The sequence below is a fragment of the Alosa alosa genome, chromosome 5, assembly GCF_017589495.1.
Source record: "Alosa alosa isolate M-15738 ecotype Scorff River chromosome 5, AALO_Geno_1.1, whole genome shotgun sequence".
Classification (NCBI taxonomy): Eukaryota; Metazoa; Chordata; class Actinopteri; order Clupeiformes; family Clupeidae; genus Alosa; species Alosa alosa.
The window spans coordinates 35,017,309-35,041,737 of record NC_063193.1 but is presented as its reverse complement, the minus strand read 5'-3'; the positions used below and the strand labels follow the sequence as shown (position 1 = coordinate 35,041,737).

The following is a 24,429-nucleotide window of genomic DNA, read 5'->3' as shown; positions in this document are numbered from 1 at the left end:
AAAATTCCTCACTATCTGTAGAGACGCCCTCGAACTCAGAGTAAATGCTAGGTGTGTCTGAAGATGACAGATGTTTTTCTGAGTCTGACACCTGAGTCTGAGGATGTCCTAAAATGAACACCGTACCGGTGTGGAAGAGTGATGTTTGTCTTTGTGACATTAATGACATTATTTAATACTACTTTTATTCACTAATATGTCTCATGTCGTGACTTCAATCATGTTCACACAATGCATTCTTTCAAGTCATTTCCTTGGTCAGTTTTGTAGACTATCTTGTTCGATTCAGATTCATGTAGATATTTCTGCCAGCTGGACTATGTTCCTTATTATCTTCTTTAAACAAAGCTGGCGGCATTATTTTCCTCATTTAGGTTAGATATAGTCCTACTAATGCGAAAAGACAAAACCAGCGAGATTTAGAACCCACGTAGTTCGACTATAAGCACAATAAATTGAATTGAAATTGACTCTTTGACAACACAGCTGCTCTACTGCGACCTCAGATTAAAACAAGGTAAATTAGATAGGCCTAGGCCTAGTATCAATATAGCAATAAATCGCAATGGGGGGGTTGTAGCCTACAGAAGACTGAAGGTTTGCAGTGACAGCAAGACAACGACTCTATTCCACATGTAATCAAAATGTTGTATGTTCATGTACTCAACTCCTTCATTGTTTTGGATTTTGCACCAAGCAAACACCTCGTAATATTATAGCATGGCATAGCGTAAGCTAGGCCTACTTTTAAAAACATCACAACATTGCCACACTAGGCCTACATGTTACAAAAAAAAACACACACACAATGTCGCCAAGGTGTAGGATAGTGGCCTACACAGACGTCGATATGCGGTTTTGGATTGGTGCCAATATCATACTTAATTTAAATATCCTTAGAAAACAGATCGGTGAGCTGAATAATGCCTTGGGCTACATGAAATGAGAAAGAGCTGAGATGACAGGCCAGGCGTTCCCTTCCTCAGGCTCCAACGAGTCTCAATCAGGTGTGCAGCCAAGCACGCACGCACATACACACACATAGAGACACAACACCATCTGTCCCCTTGTGGCACACATACTTTAAGACACACACACACACACACATTGTTCACCCCTGCTGAGAGAGAACCGCTATGTTCTCAAGAGCAATCTGATGTGACTGAGTGTGCAGCTGCAAGGCAAGTTGTGGAATTAGACGTACTTGAGCTGGGCAGTGGCTGAGTTTAATGGAGTCGTGGAATTAGACAGAGTTGAGCTGGGCAGTGGCTGAGGTTGACATGGGGAGTAGAGTGGATTGGGAAAGAAGTGCTCATCGTGTGAGGGCTGCTCCTTCATTAGTGTGTGTGTGTAGTGTGTATAATGTGTGTAATCTTTGTGTGTGTGTGTGTAGTGCTCATCAAGTGTGTTCTGCTCCTTTAGTAGTGTCTGAGTTGTCGCTTTGGGGCAGCCGTGGCCTACTGGTTATGGTTACTGGTTTTAACTTGGACACGCTCTACACAATCAGTGAGCGAGCACAAGTCAGTCCTGCTCTATGGCTGCACAGTGAGGGAGCACAAGTCAGTCCTGCTCTATGGCTGCACAGTGAGGGAGGACAAAGGGCTGTGTGTGTGTGTGTCAGGATGTAAATACAGGGTGGGTGTGTGAGAGAGAAAGTGTGTGTGTGTGTGTGAGAGAGGGGTGTATGGGTGTGTCTGCATATGGCAGTGTGTGTGTGTGAGAGAGAAAGTGTGTGTGTGTGTGTGTGTGAGAGAGAAAGTGTGCGTGTGTGTGTGTGTTCAGTGTGTGTGTGTGTCTGCATGGTCCTGGTTGTCATCTTCACACACATCAGTTGACTTAAATGTTAATTGGCTGCCCTGAGTGGAGGCTCTCAATAGCAGCTTAGCTTTCAAGCATTCATCATTAACCCCACACACACTTCCTCTCTAGTCGCCCGCATTCATTATTAACCCCACACACACACTTCCTCTCTAGTCGCCCGTATTCATTATTAACCCCACACACACACTTCCTCTCTAGTCGCCCGCATTCATCATTAACCCCACACACACTTCCTCTCTAGTCGCCCGCATTCATCATTAACCCCACACACACTTCCTCTCTAGTCGCCCGTATTCATCATTAACCCCACACACACTTCCTCTCTAGTCGCCCGTATTCATTATGAACCCCACACACACACTTCCTCTCTAGTCGCCCGCATTCATCATTAACCCCACACACACTTCCTCTCTAGTCGCCCGCATTCATCATTAACCCCACACACACTTCCTCTCTAGTCGCCCGCATTCATCATTAACCCCACACACACTTCCTCTCTAGTCGCCCGTATTCATTATTAACCCCACACACACACACTTCCTCTCTAGTCGCCCGTATTCATTATTAACCCCACACACACTTCCCCCTCTTCATTGATTCATTATTAACCCCACACACACACTTCCTTTCTAGTCGCCCGTATTCATTATTAACCCCACACACACACTTCCTCTCTAGTCGCCCGCATTCATTATGAACATGACACACACACTTCCTCTCTAGTCGCCCGTATTCATTATGAACACGTCCTAGCAGGAAGCGATTTATAAATGTTTTTTGGTATATCCAGTTTTTAAGAGTTTACAACTTAGTGTTAACCAATAATTGTTACAAACTGGTACTACAAACAAAATATTAGTGCATTCCTGGATCTATATCCTTATGCATCGCTTCCTGCTAGGACTTTTTACGGGCTTTTCCCAAATCGATAGATAGATAGATAGATACTTTATTGATCCTCAAGGGGAAATTCAAGGAAATTTCGAAAATCACGAAAGTAATGTCCACGCAGCGGTAGATAGCAGCAGAGAGTAGAAGCATCAGGCAGAAAACTCCTGGTGTAGTATAGTAAGTATAAGTATATATAAGTATAGTATACTTACAAACTTCCCAATGCCTCGTACAGAACATATTTGTACTACTGTAGAAGTTTCATACCATTCAGGGCATTATTAGTGGGGTAATTTACGAGATACTCTATTGGTTCCATAAGCGCCTGCACAAGGTTTTGTTTCTGTATTCTTCTGATAGCGCTACTCGACCAATGTTCAAGGGAAAACAGCTTCTGGGAGGGTGTTTGGCTCGAGGTCATGGTGCAAAGGACCCTAGAGTGAAATTAATCACTTTAACCATCACTTTAAGTTCTTAAGGATAAAAATAAATACAGCTGATAAATGTGCAGAGATGAGGTCATACTAAACGTCCCTTATAAAAACAAAATGGTCGACTTGCAGCAAAATAAATTAGTTTGCCAAAAGTGTCAAATTCCTGCAGCATTCTGACGATAATGTCTGCCCATGTTTGACCACCACAGTTTGTATAAAAGTGATAGTTTGGGTATTTTCCAGCAGTAGGATGCATGTGTTATTGTATTCTAGTGACTGAAGGTGCTGATACAGAAGACCTGGGTAAATTGCAGTACTTGTATTGGCCAGTAGAGAGCAGACATGCTCAATAGGTTCACATTTTCACTCTGTATTAAAGGTGCACTTTCTCCAAACAACCAGCAGAGGGCAACTGTCAGCAGTGCAAATGCCCATGAAACAGCAAAGGAAATGCTCCTGCTGGCTGATTCCCTCACTGTCTGCACAGCACAAGAAGGCGAGTGCAAACTCACTTCAAACAACCATAGCTATTTAGCAGTCATTTACATACCGATTGTCTTGTCAGTTTTCTTTATGGGAAAATGTTAAAGTTGTCACTTCCCATCCACAAAAGGCTCGGGTAGATGACACGTCGGATAGATTGCGGCTGCCCCATAGAAATAGAACAGAATTCCCAATCAGTTGCATATCCACCGGCAATGCTAAAATGATCCATGACTCTGATATTTGCTGTAATTTAACATGATGAAAACCACTGTCTCAGTCATCAAGTGCCGCACCAGCAGTTATGTTCTCAGTACTGTCACACTCACACACACACACACATCTAGTGCCGCACCAGCAGTTATGTTCTCAGTACTGCCACACACACACACACAAACAAACACAAACACACACACACACATCAAGTATCGCACCAGCAGTTATGTTCTCAGCATTGTCACACACACACACACACACATCAAGTATAGCACCAGCACTTATGTCCTCAGCACTGTCACACACACACATAAAGTATCGCAACTGTTATGTTCTCAGCACTGTCACACACACATGTGAATGTGTGTGTTTATGAATGTGTGTGCGTGTGTGTGTGAGTAATCCATGCACTGAGGATGGGGTGATTTATTTGATTGCTCATGCTCTAAATAGAACCCCCCCCCCCACACACACACACACATACAAAGTATCGCAGCAGTTATGTTCTCAGCACCGTCACACACACACACACATCAAGTATCGCACCACTTATGTTCTCAGCACTGTCACACACACAAAGTATCGCAGCAGTTATGTTCTCTTCAGGTTGTATTTTCAGCATCTACTTTAGATGAACTGGTAATGGTGGTGTGTGTGTGAGAGAGAGTGTGTGTGTGTGTTTGTGAATGTGTTTATGAGTGTGTGTGTTTGTGAATGTGTGTGTGTGTTTGTGAGTGTGTTTATATATGTGTGAGTAATCCATGCACAGTGGATGGGGTGATTTATTTGATTGATCATGCTCTACATGGATCTAAAGGACAGATACCCCACACACACACACACATACACACAACATAAAATGTGTCTACAGTATCTGTGCCAATAAATGAAACAGTATATTAGAATCAGACGAAGTTACCTCTTTAACAGTTAATCTCTCAGTGATTTGACATGTCACTGTGTGATATGATGGTATTCCTCCCACACTGATCACGTGGGCTTGGGTACACTGTCTGAATCAACTGTCCTGTTTGAGCTGCTATCGATTGGGGAGCAAGGGGCATTTGTATCCATAGCGATTGGGGAGCAAGGGGCGTTTGTGTCCACACACTGACGGGAAGAAGTGTATACAACCAGAGGACTGGTCAGAACAGCTGGAGATTCTGGAACACTGGACTGGTCAGAACATCTGGGGGTTCTGGAACACTGGACTGGTCAGAGCATCTGCGGGTTCTGGAACACTGAACTGGTCAGAACATCTGGGGGTTCTGGAAACTCTGGGTTTTTCGAATACAACTGGTATTTACAGATATGCTATCACCTATTCTTCAATAATTACACACACACATACTACATACACACACATTACAACAACAAATGGCAAGCAGTATACTGAGTAAGTACTAACCCTAACCCCAGGCGAGTTCTAAAAAACTGGCAATTTTTCACATATTTCTTAAATAAACGGAATCTTTGTCGATTTAATTTGGCCTTTTTTACAATAATTTACAAACATCCCTTCTTAATGTCAAGGTGAAAGCAAACTTCTACAAAGTAATGTTAATAAATTAAAAACATTAGAAAATGTAATTTCGAGGAAATTACCAGTGCATGAAAATATAAACATACTGTATATTAACATAAAATAGTCATAGTTGATAACAACTGACAGTTGAAATGGCTGAACAGTTAAATAGTTGAGTAGTTTAAATAGTTAAATTATTTAATAGTGAATTATTGTAGTGTGGACATTTATTTTGAAACAGTTGTGGGAAGAGGAAATAGTAGTCTTAAGAGAACCAGATTGTATGCTTAAAGCATTTTATGTTAATATACAGTATGTTTATATTTTAATGCACTGGTAATTTCCTCGAAATTACATTTTCTAGTCTCATTATGAGTTAAATAGAGATCGCCTGAGTTCATTAGCAATCGGTGCTAATAGTCTCATAATGAGTTAAATAGAGATCGCCTGAGTTCAGTGAATCTGTATAGTATACTAATATAAAGGAATATATATAATGGAAAGTCCAGTCCCTGACCAATAATAATAAAAATATTAATAATACATTTTATTTAAAGTGTATTTCATGTTACCTAATGATACAATAAGTACAATAAGACAAACATTGACAACCAAAATAAAACAACAATAGATAGACAGGCAGTCATGAGTAGGAAGGAAAAGCAAGAGTGAAAAGGTGGACACGTTAAACGCCCTGTCACCCATGATGCAGTGGGGCATCAGTGGAGCATTAAACGCCCTGTCACCCATGGAACGGAGATGTGCAGTGGGAGTGGATAGTAGGTGGGCATCAGTGGAGCGTAAGGTGCGGGTTGGTTGGTAACTGGTCAGGAGGCTTGAAAAGATAGGAAGGTGCGAGATTATGTTGGGCTTTAAATTGAATATGGTATTGCACAGGGAGCCAGTGCAGTTGATGGAGGATGGGAGTGATATGTTGCCAAGGCCTGATATGAGTGAGAACTCTTGCAGCGGAATTTTGTATGTATTGTGGTCTGTTTAATCTCTTTGCTGAGACACCAAAGAGCAGGGCATTGCAGTGGTCAAGTCTGTAGGTTATGAAAGCATAAATGAGAGTCTCAGCAGTGGTGGGGTTAAGTGAGGGGAGGAGTTTGGAAATGCTTTTGAGGTGGAAGAACCCTGTTTAGAGATGTATTTAATATGTGTATGTAACGGAGGCGAACTGAGCTAGCATGCTAGTTGCGCGTGTAAATCCTCACACCCCTAACCTTAAGAACGCTTCTAACTGCTGAGTTGGGAGCCTGGGCTTTTAGCTCAGTGGTTAGAGCGTTCGACTCCAATGCCGGTGTGTGTCGAGGTGGCGGGTTCGAGGGCTGTGAGCGGTGGACGAATTACGACCTCTGTGACGTGTGTGTGTCTTGCCTGATGTTTTTGAGGTGGAAGAAGGCTGTTTTTGTGATGTGTGTGTGTCATCTAGGGGTGGGCGATATGGACAAAAAATAATATCTCGACATTTTTTGTGATTTTGACGATAATGATAATTAGTCAATATCCTTTAAAAAATTGTTTTTGTTAAAGTCTGAGTTACATTACAGCTCATTATTTATGAATAGCATCATTACAATAATAACCAATAACCTAACCTGTGACTTTTTAACCAAATCAACCAATGCATTGTCACTCTATGACACATTTCCAATTTTGCCCCCACTTGTGTGTGTGTGGCAATGACATGGTCTAGCCAGCTACATTAAAGAAGATGAATAGGCCTAACAGTTTCCTAAGAGAAAGTCTGAAGCTGAAGTTCCTTTCAAACCTTTACATAGGATTCACTATAAAACTAAGCAGACCACCAGAGTACATCTCAGTTATTACAGTGGATGAAAATGCACTGTACTGTTCTTCCTAGGCAACAACAACTTTTACTTCTTATTATTATTCCGCTTACCACTTTTTCCGTACGCAATTTCTCTTGAACAGTTTAACTAAGAAACTTTATTCAAACTTTGTAACGTAGGTCTTCAAACTGAGCAGGTTGCTATGTCTTTTCAACTTTGAAACTTTTATACTTTAAACTATTAAAGAAAAACTTTTTAAAATTCCCCATAGACTTAACATTGCCGATTATGACATCATAATACGGCCATTAAGCAATTAGAATCCTATGGCAGGTGTTCAGGCCATACAATCTGGGTCAATTAAGACTACACATCCTATTCAACTGTTTCCTCTGCCCAAAGCTGTTTCAAAATAAAAGTCCTCACTACAATAATCCACTGTTAAACAATGTAACCCATTAAACTACTGAACTTTTTACATTCAACTTTTAAACGGTCTACTTTTAAACTATCATTAAACTATCTATCTTATAAACTAGCTGTCTATCAACAACTTTTAAACTATATACATTCAACTTTTAAACAGTCTACTTTTAAACTATTATTAAACTATCTATTAAACTAGCTGTCTATCAACAACTTTTAACTTGTCATCAACTATGACTCCTACCCACTGTAACTAGTTAACATTGTTAACATTTTTAGCAAAACTGCTAGTTTTTGCATAGTTAGCATAACAAATAAAAATGATTAGCTAGGTTAGCTAAGTCACAAGGTTAGCATAGTTAGCATGTTAACATGCTAGTTAGCATTACTACTGAAAATGATTAGCTAGGTTAGCTAAGTCACATGGTTAGCATAACTACTAAAAATAATTAGCTACGTTAACTAAGTCACATGCTTAGCATAGTTAGCATAACTACTAAATATGAATAGCTAAGTCACATGGTTAGCATGTTAGCATTCTTAATTTATAGCAGTTGTGCTAAAATACTATTAGCTAAGTCACATAGTTAGCAGCATTAACATTATTAGCATTTTTTTAAAAACTGCTAGAAAACATTAGCTAAATTAACTAAGTAACTTGGTTAGCATTATTAACTTTGTTAACATAACTGCTAGCAAACATTAGAGCCATTCCAACTGTCAGTTATCGTCAACTATCTACCTAAATAATTGAACCATTTAAACTATCCACCTATTTAACTGTTCAGTCATTCCAACTATATTAAACCTCATCTACCTAGCAACCAATATAGTTTGTTTTTACTCTGTATGATATTTTACCTCATATTATTGCATTTTCATGCACTGTATTTCCTTCAGGAAATGCTTTTCTAGTTTCCTTTGATGTTTTGTTTAAGAGCAACCATGTAGGCTAGCATTCCAAGTTACAGAATCGAAACTAATGCGTTAGCTTATGGCTAATGTATATGAGAAACCCCATAAGTAATTTAAATACTCGATAATGTCAATTTGCACATCGTTAAAACAACAATCACGATATTATCGCAGACGATATATATCGCTCACCCCTATGTGTGTCTTGTCTTATGTTTTTGAGGTGGAAGAAGGCTGTTTTAGTGATGTATTTGATGTGAGAGATTAATGAGGGGGTAGAGTCCATTATGACACCAAGGTTTTTGACTTCAGAGGTAGTGGTGGTGAAATCAGTATTTCTGGCTATAATTCCACCATAGAGACAAAAAAACACTCCAAACAACTCAAAGAAAAGGTTTTTGACAAGCATAAGAGAGGGGATGGATGGAGTCCAGTGAAATCCATCATTAAGGAATGTAAGGAACATGGCAAATGTGAAAATCTGTCTAGAGCAGGCCATCACCACAAACTGAGTGACCGTTGAAGAAGGATAAGGTGGGGGAGGCCACCAAGGAAAGAAGGGCAAAACAAAGACTGAACTATTTGGCCACAATTAGAGGTGGATTTTGTCGTTCGTTTTCATGACACAGTTCGCGTAGTTCAATTCGCCAAGATGATTCGTTCTGAATCGTTCGTTCTTTCGTTCAGTCGCATTTCCGGTAGCCTACAACGTAGTTCAGCGGTGAATCATGGAATGCAGGTTCTCAGCTCCTCGTTTATGAAAACGGTCAACACAACACTGTAATTGTAGTGGCAAATATAGCTGCAACTTCATGATTATGTGTATGACAACAGCAGTAGCTAATGTGTTCATTCACCTTGACATTACATTGACATATTGAAGGTAAATAGAGTAGTTCTAGACTACAGCTAGATCAGCTAATTTCTTTTTAAAAAATGTGTTCATTCATAAAGGAACAAAGACCCAGTATGCTATGCTGACAAACATGTTTAAAGGCTTGGCAGAAAGATTATATTGATGAAAAGGTTTCAAGTCCCCATTTTGCCTAGGCTACAGAGCCATAATCACTCTGCTTCTTCTGCTTCTGCCAAGAATGAGTGACTGACTTAACGAGAACGACAGACCGAAGTGAAACAGGTGGGGGGTCTTGGCGTGAGAACGAACGAATAGCCCAGGCTACTGGCTCGCATGCCAGCAGCACTCTTGAGGCGTCGGGGAGTGAGGTTTACCAACGTTCCACAAGCACAGCTAAGCTAGCTGGCATCTGTTACACTAGCCACAGCAGTAATGTATTATTTAGCGTAAGGCATCACATTTTCACGGCATGATCTCTAATGTCAGTTCTAGATTAGAGGCTGAAGTAGCCTGCTAGCGAGAGACTTCTGTAATATCAATAAAAATTGACCTACATAACAAAGTGCTCAGTGCTGGCAAGTAAGTAAGCAATCAAGCACAACAAAGGCTGTCACTTGAATGGCGTTTGCTAACGTTAGCAATCAAACAATCTTAGATAGCTAAAACGTTTTTGAAACAGAAAAGTGAATTATTTTATGGATTTCAGTCGGATCCCTTGGCGTTATTGGGGTCATCCCTATGTTCCCCACTACCGGGGAACATAGGACCCTTTTTTGAAAAAAGGGTCCTATGTTCCCCGCTGCTTCCAAGTAGACTGCAGCCCAGACGGCAAGTTGGGTTGTTGTTGCTCCGTGCCCACACTTTGTGATGAGGGAAGGAGAGGGGGCGCCGCGAACTGAAGTTCTTTGCACAGAGGCGCAGTGCTAGCCTGGGCGTTCCCATGCTGCCTTGCGCGCGATTTGATTCACGCTGCTAGGGCAGCCTGGAGACCATGGAGCAAATTTTCGCCTGAGATAGGGAACCAATCACAGAACAGGGGGGAAAGCAAGACGATGATGAGCTATGCACAGACGCATTTGATAGACATCCGTGGCACCCAATAAACGGATCTGGGCATTTTTTTCAAATACGAGAAAATGAACGTTTGGTTCCCAGACCACGTCTCATTGAGAAGTGGTGGCGCTAGCCAGGCTAGCGCAGTGCGGAGCCCAGTGTGATATAGTCACGTTTAATTGATTTAATTGTAACAGTAGCTGCTTGAAATAGCTGCTTGACGTTTAATGCGCATCGATAATTTCAGAAGATGAAAAGAAGGTTCAACAGAAGCTAAGAGAGACGAGTTTAAGTTAATAATGCTAGGCTATGTTAGCATAAACTCAACTTAGGCTACCTATAAAGCATGCTTATGACATCAATAAATAAGGAAAATATTCACATATACACACACTACATATATCCGTTTTATTTAACCAGAAACACACAATCCCTTCAGTCAACACAGTTACAACAGACGTTCAGACCGGTGACAGCTTTTGGTGGAAAACACTTTGTGATGAGGGAAGGAGGGAAGGAAGAGGGGGCGCCACGAACTGAAGTTCTTTGCACAGAGGCGCAGTGCGGAGCCCAGTGTGATGTAGTCACGTTTAATTGATTTAATTGAGACACTTAAGTCTTGTATGTAACAGTAGCTGGTGTCAGTGGCAATCCGCCTAATGACACAGCCCCACCTGTTTTCCTATGATATTAGGATTGGCTCACTGTCTTGCTGCAACGGCCTGCTGTGTTTAAATCTAGCCGAGTCTGCATGGCTTCAGTCCAAGGCTTGTCATTGTTGATTCTTACTGTACAAGAGGTGAAGGAGGTGATCTAAAATAGCCTTTGGTTGAGCTGTCTGAAGAATGGGATTAATTTTAATGGAACAAAGAGATATCAAACTATACTGGGCTGTAGACCCAAAGGGACATTTTGGATTATTGACGGAGTCAGACCAAAGGGGCTTCGAACAGCGCAGTCCCCCCTGCAGCGTGCCAGCGAACGGAAAAATGAACAAAACAAACCAATTAAATATCAACTTAAAAAGGCATGTAGTTGTAGTGCGTTTCTTCTGTGAGAGGTGCAGTCTGTGTGTGTTGCTGTCCTCAATTTAGTGCTGAAGCGGACAATGCGAAGTTATCTAGAATGTTAGCTTTGAACTCGTTATATTCAGTAAAGAAGCACTACACAAGTAAAACCATTGTAGGCCTATGTTATAAAAAATGTTCTTCATCTATTCTTTTACTCCACTATACTCAACGTGGAAGTTAGGAAAATAAACCCCTCTGGCTTGTGTCAATATTGCACCGTCTTGGCGTATGTGTAGGTCTACCTGGTGTGCTACGGCAAGCAACATTGACAGAAAAATACACTTTGCTACCGTTTGTGCACGAAATGTGCACTCGCAAGCATATCCCATGCAATTTCCGTGGTCAGATACCATCAACTGTGAGACCTTATATAAAGAGATGTGTGCCTCTGCTAATAATATCCAGTGAATTCATTTAGGCACAGGTGGATTCCAATCAAGTTGTAGAAGCATCTCAAGGACCATTGATAGAAGTAGGATACGCTCAGTGGCAAGTGTCATATCAAAAGGTGTTAATACTTATTATGTAAATGGAATATTTCAGTCTTTATTTTTTTTATACAATTACAAAACACTCCAAACACTTCTGAGAGAACTTGAGTGGTTTTGCAAAGAAAATGGAGTAAAATTGCAGTATCAAGATGTGCAAGCCTAATCCAACCTGACCTATCCAGGCTCCACGCTTTCAGTGCAGCCAAAGGTGTACCTACTTATGCTGACTTGAAGGGGGTGAATATTTATACAATCATTTATTTTGCATTATATATTTAACTAATTAACATTACTTTGTATAAATCTGCTTTCACTTTGACAATATATATATTTGACAAATATTGTAAAAGGCCAAATGACATTGATCAAGATTCTATTTATGAAAGCGGAAATACCTGTTTATAGGTAAATAGAAATACCTGGGGGGATAAACACTGTTTATAGGTAAATACCTGGGGGATAAACACTGTTTATAGGTACTGTACCTGGGGGGATAAACACTGTTTATAGGTAAATACCTGGGGGGATAAACACTGTTTATAGGTAAATAGAAATACCTGGGGGATAAACACTGTTTATAGGTAAATACCTGGGGGGATAAACACTGTTTATAGGTACTGTACCTGTGGGGATAAACACTGTTTATAGGTAAATAGAAATACCTGGGGGGATAAACACTGTTTATAGGTACTGTACCTGGGGGGATAAACACTGTTTATAGGTAAATACCTGGGGGGATAAACACTGTTTATAGGTACTGTACCTGTGGAGATAAACACTGTTTATAGGTAAATACCTGGGGGGATAAACACTGTTTATAGGTAAATAGAAATACCTGTGGGGATAAACACTGTTTATAGGCACTGTACCTGGGGGGATAAACACTGTTTATAGGTACTGTACCTGTGGGGATAAACACTGTTTATAGGTAAATAGAAATACCTTGGGGGATAAACACTGTTTATAGGTAAATACCTGGGGGGATAAACACTGTTTATAGGTACTGTACCTGTGGGGATAAACACTGTTTATAGGTAAATACCTGGGGGGATAAACACTGTTTATAGGTAAATAGAAATACCTGGGGGGATAAACACTGTTTATAGGTACTGTACCTGGGGGGATAAACACTGTTTATAGGTACTGTACCTGTGGGGATAAACACTGTTTATATAAATGCCTGTGGGGATAAACACTGTTTATAGGTAAATACCTGGGGGGATAAACACTGTTTATAGGTACTGTACCTGGGGGGATAAACACTGTTTATAGGTACTGTACCTGTGGGGATAAACACTGTTTATATAAATACCTGTGGGGATAAACACTGTTTATAGGTACTGTACCTGGGGGGATAAACACTGTTTATAGGTAAATACCTGGGGGGATAAACACTGTTTATAGGTACTGTACCTGGGGGATAAACACTGTTTATAGGTAAATACCTGGGGGATAAACACTGTTTATAGGTACTGTACCTGGGGGGATAAACACTGTTTATAGGTACTGTACCTGTGGGGATAAACACTGTTTATATAAATACCTGTGGGGATAAACACTGTTTATAGGTAAATACCTGGGGGGATAAACACTGTTTATAGGTACTGTACCTGGGGGGATAAACACTGTTTATAGGTAAATACCTGGGGGGATAAACACTGTTTATAGGTACTGTACCTGGGGGGATAAACACTGTTTATAGGTACTGTACCTGGGGGATAAACACTGTTTATAGGTAAATACCTGGGGGGATAAACACTGTTTATAGGTAAATACCTGGGGGGATAAACACTGTTTATAGGTAAATAGAAATACCTGGGGGGATAATACCTGTGGGGATAAACACTGTTTATAGGTAAATACCTGGGGGATAAACACTGTTTATAGGTACTGTACCTGTGGGGATAAACACTGTTTATAGGTAAATACCTGGGGGGATAAACACTGTTTATAGGTAAATAGAAATACCTGTGGGGATAAACACTGTTTATAGGTAAATAGAAATACCTGGGGGGATAAACACTGTTTATAGGTAAATACCTGGGGGGATAAACACTGTTTATAGGTACTGTACCTGTGGGGATAAACACTGTTTATAGGTAAATACCTGGGGGATAAACACTGTTTATAGGTACTGTACCTGGGGATAAACACTGTTTTTATAGGTAAATACCTGGGGGGATAAACACTGTTTATAGGTACTGTACCTGGGGGGATAAACACTGTTTATAGGTAAATACCTGGGGGGATAAACACTGTTTATAGGTACTGTACCTGGGGGGATAAACACTGTTTATAGGTACTGTACCTGTGGGGATAAAAAACACTGTTTATATAAATAGAAAAACACTAGGTACTGTGGGGATAAACACTGTTTATAGGTAAATACCTGGGGGATAAACACTGTTTATAGGTACTGTACCTGGGGGATAAACACCTGGGGGGATAAACACTGTTTATAGGTAAATACCTGGGGGATAAACACTGTTTATAGGTACTGTACCTGGGGGATAAACACTGTTTATAGGTAAATAGAATACCTGGGGGGATAAACACTGTTTATGGGTACTGTACCTGTACCTGGGGATAAACACTGTTTATAGGTAACCTGTGGGGATAAACACTGAAATACCTTGGGGATAAAACACTGTTTATAGGTAAATACCTGGGGGATAAACACTGTTTATAGGTACTGTACCTGGGGGATAAACACTGTACCTTAAACACTGTTTATAGGTACTGTACCTGTGGGGATAAACACTGTGTTTATAGGTACTGTACCTGGGGGGATAAACACTGTTTATAGGTACTGTACCTGGGGGGATAAACACTGTTTATAGGTAAATACCTGGGGGGATAAACACTGTTTATAGGTACTGTACCTGGGGGGATAAACACTGTTTATAGGTAAATAGAAATACCTGGGGGGATAAACACTGTTTATAGGTGTACCTGGGGGATAAACACTGTTTATAGGTACTGTACCTGTGGGGATAAACACTGTTTATATAAATGCCTGTGGGGATAAACACTGTTTATAGGTAAATACCTGGGGGGATAAACACTGTTTATAGGTAAATACCTGGGGGGATAAACACTGTTTATAGGTACTGTACCTGTGGGGATAAACACTGTTTATATAAATACCTGTGGGGATAAACACTGTTTATAGGTACTGTACCTGGGGGGATAAACACTGTTTATAGGTAAATACCTGGGGGGATAAACACTGTTTATAGGTACTGTACCTGGGGGGATAAACACTGTTTATAGGTACTGTACCTGGGGGGATAAACACTGTTTATAGGTACCCGTGGGGGATGTACCTGGGGGATAAACACTGTTTATAGGTACTGTACCTGGGGGATAAACACTGTTTATAGGTTTATACCTGGGGGATAAACACTGTTTATAGGTAAATACCTGGGGGATAAACACTGTTTATAGGTACTGTACCTGGGGATAAAACTGTTTATAGGTAAATAGGGATAATGGGGGATAAACACTGTTTATAGGGTACTGTACCTGGGGGGATAAACACTGTTTATAGGTACTGTACCTGGGGGATAAACCTGGGTAAATGGGGATAAACACTGTTTATAGGTAACTGTACCTGGGGGATAAACACTGTTTATAAGGTAAATAGGTAAATACCTGGGGGGATAAACACTGTTTATAGGTACTGTACCTGGGGGGATAAACACTGTTTATAGGTAAATACCTGGGGGGATAAACACTGTTTATAGGTAACTGTACCTGGGGGGATAAACACTGTTTATAGGTAAATAGAAATACCTGGGGGATAAACACTGTTTATAGGTAAATACCTGGGGGATAAACACCACTGTACCTGTGGGGTTTTATAGGTAAATACCTGGGGGGATAAACACTGTTTATAGGTAAATAGAAATACCTGTGGGGATAAACACTGTTTATAGGTAAATAGAAATACCTGTGGGGATAAACACTGTTTATAGGCACTGTACCTGGGGGGATAAACACTGTTTATAGGTACTGTACCTGTGGGGATAAACACTGTTTATAGGTAAATAGAAATACCTTGGGGGATAAACACTGTTTATAGGTAAATACCTGGGGGGATAAACACTGTTTATAGGTACTGTACCTGTGGGGATAAACACTGTTTATAGGTAAATACCTGGGGGGATAAACACTGTTTATAGGTAAATAGAAATACCTGGGGGATAAACACTGTTTATAGGTACTGTACCTGGGGGGATAAACACTGTTTATAGGTACTGTACCTGTGGGGATAAACACTGTTTATATAAATGCCTGTGGGGATAAACACTGTTTATAGGTAAATACCTGGGGGGATAAACACTGTTTACCTGGGGGGTTTATAATACCTGGGGGATAAACACTGTTTATAGGTACTGTACCTGGGGGGATAAACACTGTTTATAGGTAAATACCTGGGGGGATAAACACTGTTTATAGGTACTGTACCTGGGGGGATAAACACTGTTTATAGGTAAATACCTGGGGGGATAAACACTGTTTATAGGTACTGTACCTGGGGGGATAAACACTGTTTATAGGTAAAACCTGTGGGGATAAACACTGTTTTATAAATACCTGTGGGGGGGGATAAACACTGTTTATAGGTACTGTACCTGGGGGATAAACACTGTTTATAGGTAAATACCTGAGGGGATAAACACTGTTTATAGGTACTGTACCTGGGGGGATAAACACTGTTTATAGGTAAATAGAAATACCTGGGGGGATAAACACTGTTTATAGGTAAATACCTGGGGGATAAACACTGTTTATAGGCAACTGAACCTACCTGGGGATAAACACTGTTTATAGGTAAATACCTGGGGGGATAAACACTGTTTATGTTTATGGGGGTAAAAATAGGAAATAAACCTGTTTATAGGTAAATAGAAATACCTGTGGGGATAAACACTGTTTATAGGTAAATAGAAATACCTGGGGGGATAAACACTGTTTATAGGTACTGTACCTGTGGGGATAAACACTGTTTATAGGTAAATAGAAATACCTTGGTGGATAAACACTGTTTATAGGTACTGTACCTGGGGGGATAAACACTGTTTATAGGTACTGTACCTGTGGGGATAAACACTGTTTATAGGTAAATACCTGGGGGGATAAACACTGTTTATAGGTAAATACCTGGGGGGATAAACACTGTTTATAGGTAAATAGAAATACCTGGGGGGATAAACACTGTTTATAGGTACTGTACCTGGGGGATAAACACTGTTTATAGTAACAGAACTGTACCTGTGGGGATAAACACTGTTTATAGGTAAAATACCTGGGGGGATAAACACTGTTTATAGGATAAAAATAGAAATACCTGGGGGGATAAACACTGTTTATAGGTACGGGGATAAACACTTATAGGTAAATAGAAATACCTGGGGGATAAACACTGTTTATAGGTACTGTACCTGGGGGGATAAACACTGTTTATAGGTACTGTACCTGTGGGGATAAACACTGTTTATAGGTAAATACCTGGGGGGATAAACACTGTTTATAGGTAAATAGAAATACCTGGGGGGATAAACACTGTTTATAGGTACTGTACCTGTGGGGATAAACACTGTTTATAGGTAAATACCTGGGGGGATAAACACTGTTTATAGGTACTGTACCTGTGGGGATAAACACTGTTTATAGGTTTATGGGGGGATAAACACTGTTTATAATAAATACCTGGGGGATAAACACTGTTTATATAAATACCTGGGGGGATAAACACTGTTTATAGGTACTGTACCTGTGGGGATAAACACTGTTTATAGGTACTGTACCTGGGGGGATAAACACTGTTTATAGGTAAATAGAAATACCTGGGGGGATAAACACTGTTTATAGGTACTGTACCTGTGGGGATAAACACTGTTTATAGGTAAATAGAAATACCTGTGGGGATAAACACTGTTTATAGGTACTGTACCTGTGGGGATAAACACTGTTTATAGGTAAATAGAAATACCTGGGGGGATAAACACTGTTTATAGGTACTGTACCTGTGGGGATAAACACAGTTTATAGGTAAATACCTGTGGGGATAAACACTGTTTATAGGTACTGTACCTGTGGGGATAAACACTGTTTATAGGTACTGTACTGTCGCTCCAGCGGAAATACCTGTGGGGATAAACACTGTTTATAGGTACTGTACTGTCGCTCCAGGTTAATGGCTGTATCTGTGGGACAAGTTAGCATAGCTCCAGGTTCAGTGATCTGTGTCAGTTGGCATAGCTCCAGGTTAATGGCTTCTCCGTTCAGTGATCTGTGTCAGTTGGCATAGCTCCAGGTTAATGGCTTCTCGGTTCAGTGATCTGTGTCAGTTGGCATAGCTTCAGGTTAATGGCTTCTCCGTTCAGTGATCTGCGTCAGTTGGCATAGCTCCAGGTTAATGGCTTCTCCGTTCAGTGATCTGCGTCAGTTGGCATAGCTTCAGGTTAATGGCTTCTCCGTTCTGTGATCTGCGTCAGTTGGCATAGCTCCAGGTTAATGGCTTCTCGGTTCAGTGATCTGCGTCAGTTGGCATAGTTTCAGGTTAATGGCTTCTCCGTTCAAGTGACCTGTGTCAATTGGCATAGCTCCAGGTTAATGTCCGTATACAATGAGGTGGCTTTGGCGGTCCATACAGTTTTTGTTCTAAAATTATAAGTCCAGTCCAAATAAAATGGCATAAGTTGTAATGTAGTTGTTTTTTGAACATCATGTAGAAACATATTTTCATTACTACTGCTGAGGAAATGATCCAATGATTCCTCTATGTCAGTTTGTTGTTTATGCTTATGGATATGTGACCACAGATGGGATGAGATCCTGAATTGAGACGAGAGACAGACAGACACACAGAGAGACAGACATTGTCCCAATGGTGAACACAGGACAGTCCCGCCTGGACAGCGACCAGTATGACGACTTCAATGCTGAACATGAAAGCATGGACAACCTGCAGAAAGGCAAGTATACGAAAGTCTGTAATATCCATATAACGATATAGTATATTGCAGCAACACATAAATAGCGATATGCTAATAAATAGGCCAATACATGGTAGAAAAGAAAATTAAGTATTTTAAAGGCAGCTATACTAAGAAGTACACTGAAGAAAGTCAAGCATGCCACCAGGACCAGACGTAGAGGCCATTCTGACCAGTGCACTGTGTAAAGAAAACATGCTAACAATATACAGTAGGCTAGGCTACACTATTCTCTTCTCATCCTAACAATGGATTATTCCTACCGCTGAAATCAAGAAGTAGCCTATGTAGTCACAAAGCTAGAACTGAGAGACTCAGGAGAAGTTTTAGCCTAGAAATCTAGACGCGCCCCTAGCGGTAGCAAATGCTTGCAATAGTAAGACCCTTCACCATACTTGCAGTACACTGCCCCCCCCCCTCCCCTACATACACAGCACATTATTTCATCAGGAAGCTTTTCCAACACACATCCCCAACATACTTACAGCACACTGCCCCCCCCCCCCCCCCCATCCCATACACATCACTTTGTCTCATGAGGAAGCTTCTCCAACACACATATTGCACACTGCCCTCTCCCCACATACACAGCACACTATCCCATCTCCCTTGTCATCCCCCCAACACACACACCAAGACCCCTGGCAGTTGGGTTAGCCCCTTGAGCCATGGATCTGCCCAAGGTTTCTTCTACAAGGGAGTTTTTCCTTGCCCCAGTTGCTCTTGGGTGCTCCTTGTTGGTGCCCCCCCCCAATCCTCCCCCACCTTTCTTAAACTTCCTTGTATCCTTGTACTACTCTGTCTAGTGTCCATTCTAATATGTTAACAAGTATACAGTAGGCTACATTATTCTGTCTAGCTTCCATTCTGATATGCTAACAAGTATGCATTCTTCTGGCTAGCTTCTGCTAACAAGTATATATTATTCTGGCTAGCTTCAATTAAACTTGCAGTTTAAAGGGATACCAGGCAAGCCTGATGCTTTTTCTCTACAAAACTCCCCCTAGCGTCTGTAGGTGTGCGAGCCCTCGCTCGGTCTGAAGCTCTTTTCCTTGTCTTTGCATCTTCCGTCAAGGGTTTTCGCTGCTTCTTCGCCGGCTCTGCCATTAGACACACATTTGCAACAATCGCTAGCGTTTCGTTAGCCTACCTCTGTGCTGTGGATGCAGGATGTAAACCGATCCTGCTTCTTGTGATGTCTGAGACTTTGTGAGACTGAAGGTCGGCGGGTACGATACACTGAACTTGCAAGCGGGATATTCTTCCTACAGGCAGTAGGGGCGGGCGAGAGAGTCTTCATTTGCCCTGTAATGAGTCATTTAACCATATACCGACTTATGAAGATGATTAATTAACACGAAAACGTTGCCTGGTGTCCCTTTAAGGGGGGAATTCTCCCATTCACACATAGATCGCACGTAAGCTTTTTTTTACGTGCTTCAGTTACTCACTTTTCAGTTATGCATATTCTCCCATCCCACTTCTGTCACACCCACAGCGGGCAAGTTCGAAATCAAGGCGGCCAAAGAGGCGTAATCTATTTAAAGGGACACCAGGCCAATCTTAGCGGTTTTAAAGGGACACCAGGCCAATCTTAGCGGTTTTAAAGGGACACCAGGCCAATCTTAGCGGTTTTAAAGGGACAGCAGGCCAATCTTAGCGGTTTTAAAGGGACACCAGGCAAGCCTGATGCTTTTTCTCTACGAAACTCCACCTCGCTCGGTCTGAAGCTTTTTTCCTTTTCTTTGCATCTTCCGTCAAGGGTTTTCGCTGCTTCTTCCCTGGCTCTGCCATTATACACATGTTTGCAACAATCGCTAGAGTTTCGTTAGCCTGCCTCTGTGCTGTATGCAGGATGTAAACTGATCCTGCTTCGGGATCATTTGGTAGGGTACACCCGAACTTGCAAGTGGGATATTCTTCTTACAGGCAGTAGGGACGGGCGAGAGAGTCTTCATTCGCCCTGTAATGAGTCATTTAACCATATACCAACTTACGAAGATGATTAATTAACACGAAAACGTTGCCTGGTGTCCCTTTAAAATTACATTACATTACATTTGGCTGACGCTTTTTTAACCAAAGCGACTAACAACATGGTAAACAGTAAGTTTTAGAACAATTCTCACAATTTTAGGACAGTTTAAAAAAACACATTAGAGTACAGTAAGAATAAGTGCGTCGGTGAGTGCTGTTCTCCAAAATAGAACCAGACTGACCCACCACCTTGTTAATTTAGGTTGATATGAAAATGTGGAACGTGGACGTTCTCAATGACCTTCTGGATGTCATTTAAATCCAAGAACACAAACCAGTCTTTGATTTTGAAAATGTGAACATGGTGAACGGCCTACAGTAAAATGGTGTCATCACATAGCCTAACAAAGAATTGACTTCACAAAATTTCACTTTTGCTTTGAGGTTTGTTTATAAAGAGTCAAGATGTGCTTGAGGTGTGTAGATTAATAATTTAGAGAAAGAACGTTGGGGCTACTGAAAGCAACTGAATCCATAAATTTCCACTGAATTATGTTTGGAATCTGATCCCTTATCATACATGTTCGTTCGTACTCGTCGCTCGACTTATCGTGACATGATGGCGTCGAATGGTAAAATTCCTTACGGTACTGTCTGTATAAACCGTCTTGTAAATGAACTACTTTTTCAAAGTTCTCCATGTCTCGTTTTAAATTTCAAGGCCCTCGGAAGTCTACCAATGAAGTATGGAGCTACTTTGAGCCTCGTAAATGGTGTAAAACAGTGATTTATTTGCATGGCTAGGCCGATGCCCGAGGCACCACAACGAAACACTGTTGGTAGCATTGGCTAACTAGCGCCAGATTTCTGAGTGCAGGGGACAAGCCGAGGTGAGCTATGAGACATACGTTCATACTCGCTATCATGTTTCAACACACTTTAGGTCAAAATCACACCGGAATTATCCTTTAAAACTGAAGATCGCAGTCGGAAAGCAGTCGGTAAACTCCAATATCCAAAGTGGGTGATTATAATGGGGTTATCCCTATCTAACAATGTAGCCCAATGCAGGGGTCCCCAACCTTTTATGTACCATGGACCGGTTTGATTGCTATTTTTTTTTTTTCACGGACCCGGTGGGGTTCGGGGTTCATGTTCCATATGTGTTGTGCATGCATTACTTGAAAAGAACTAGCTCCAGTTATGTATGAACAGTGAAGGTAACGATCTCTTGTGAAAAACGTGAACTTGAAGAAGTGAAAATTGAACAATATGAACTATGAATATTGAACAACTTGAAGCTACATCAATAAGTGTGAACATGCTTAACAAAATATGGGAACAAAACATGGAAACTAAACGTGCATTACGAATATAATCAGTGGGAGCCCTGTGCTTGTTTCCCTGCAACAAGAAGCTTCCATCTGGTGATGGAAGACAGTGACACCCTCAGTGTGTTTGAGATGTCCAGTCGATTGCGCAATTTGGTCTAGTTGCAGTCATTGCGAAAACCCGCCTCGCATAGATGCGTGGTGGGGAACGCGTTTACAAGCCTTTTTACGGCTATCTCGGGATAATCTGCTTTGGTTTTGATCCAAAACCCGCCAGAGAGGTTTCTTTATACACACTCTTAAGACCACCGTCATTTGCAATTTCGATCAACTGCTCTTCCTCCTGCGCTGACAAGTTAGGACTATTCGGGATTTTGACAAATGGGTTGCGGACCCACTCATTGGTTTGCCGTGGATCTTTGGAGGATGGGAAGTAGCAGCTCAAACTCATTTGAAAGTGCAACAAGGTGATCAAGCACCAGCTGCGAGAGAAAGGGCCCTGCCTCAGTCTCTCCCAAAACCCCACTACTGTTTGGAACATATCAAATACACCCGGTCCACTCGTCGTCCCCACAAATCAAGCTTGGCTTTAAATGCAGCGACTTTATCTGCCAGTTTAAAGACAGTCGTCATTCTCCCTGGAGTGACAGGTTGAGGTCATTAAGCAACCCGAAATATGTCACACAGGTAAGCGAAGTTTTGACACCCAGCCCTCATCACTAAAAAATATGCAGCTAACGGTGACTTTTTTTCTGTAAGAAATCTCTGCAGCGGCTCTCGCAACTCAAACACTCTGGCCAGTGACCTGCTAAAGATGCTTGTTTTTGTTGCTCATTCTAGCAGTTTAGCTAACTTCGTGTGACACTACTAGGGTTGCAAAGGGGCAGAAAATTTCCGGTAAATTTCCGGAAACTTACCATGGGAAGTTAAGTTGGGGAATTTTGGAAATATTCCAAATTGGAAACTTTCATGGTATTAAAGGAAATTATGGGAATTAATGGGAATTTACAGGAATTAACTGGGAATTTTGGGTAATTCATACAAACTGTTTCGTATACAAACATTAACATTTTGTTTCGTAATAAGCAATATGAATTGTATGTTGGTATTTTCGCTTAGCATACAAAGCTAGCTAGCATGCTAGCGGGAATCCCATTCTTTGCGTATGGTTTACTAGCGTGCTAGCAATACTGAACTGCCCAAGATACACCACACCACTCAACAACAAAATCCGATTGGTTGGAACATTTTTTCCCCATGCATATGAACGCACCATAGGTTTCCTTTATGTCTAGCAGCCTCTGCCCACGGGCCTCGAACCCGCCACCTTGACACACACACCGGCATGGGAGACGAACGCTCTAACCACTGAGCTAAAAGCCCAGGCTTCCAACTCAGCGGTTATAAGCGTTCTTAAGGTTAGGGCTGTGAGGATTTACACGGGCAACTAGCATGCTAGCTCAGTCTGCCTCCGTTACACTCACCTCCCTAAATCCTCACTCCCATCCGGGTCACGATACCAATGTCAGAAGGTCGGTTCGTTCGCCGCTCACGGGCCTCGAACCCGCCACCTTGACACACACACCGGCATGGGAGATGAATGCTCTAACCACTGAGCTAAAAGCCCAGGCTTCCAACTCAGCGGTTAGAAGCGTTCTTAAGGTTAGGGCTGTGAGGATTTACACGGGCAACTAGCATGCTAGCTCAGTCTGCCTCCATTACACGTGCACCTTCATTTAGTGAATGTCAGGAAATATGCCACTGTGTGACACTGTAATAGGGAAAAACATAAAGCCGTATCAGCATATTGTCGTGTGTTTACTTTTGTCTAATCGTTAAGTGTCCGCTGGATATACTAGTTAGCTGGCAGGCTAGCTCAGGACTCCCGTCTGACATCAATCAATTGATATATCGTACTCACAGTCTCCGAGGCAAGATTAATGACACAACATGAATCCCAAGGTAAAGTTGAGTTGTTTACTGAAGTATTTGGCATTACAACAGGGCTGCAAAAGTCACCTAGCTCCGACGAGGGAGAGTTATCTCGCCAGGGCCATATGGTGGGTAATATGCAGCTATCCAAGCTGAATCACTTACGTGTACACACACTATAAGAACATTACAGTCAGACCCTACCGGC

At 41.4% G+C, this 24,429-nt stretch overlaps 1 protein-coding gene and 1 long non-coding RNA gene across 3 annotated transcripts in view; one reads left to right on the top strand and one right to left on the bottom strand.

Moving 5' to 3' along the window:
- Window positions 1-4,930: 4,930 nt before the first annotated feature.
- LOC125294655 (C-type lectin domain family 4 member G-like) overlaps window positions 4,931-24,429 on the top strand; it is a 50,383-nt gene continuing 30,884 nt past the window's right edge. The window contains exons 1-2 of one of the 2 annotated variants that reach the window (XM_048243551.1): window positions 4,931-5,094; window positions 18,808-18,960. In XM_048243551.1, the coding sequence (XP_048099508.1) occupies window positions 18,873-18,960 (88 nt within the window). In that variant the 5' untranslated portion in view covers window positions 4,931-5,094; window positions 18,808-18,872. Of the gene's footprint in view, window positions 5,145-18,807; window positions 18,961-24,429 lie in introns of both variants that reach the window. The other variant, XM_048243550.1, reaches the window with a different exon arrangement.
- On the bottom strand, window positions 15,783-16,521 carry LOC125294656. The gene is made up of 3 exons (XR_007193545.1): window positions 16,481-16,521; window positions 15,852-15,890; window positions 15,783-15,804 (listed from the first exon to the last, which is right to left on the bottom strand). It is a non-coding gene; the product is annotated as an uncharacterized LOC125294656 (long non-coding RNA).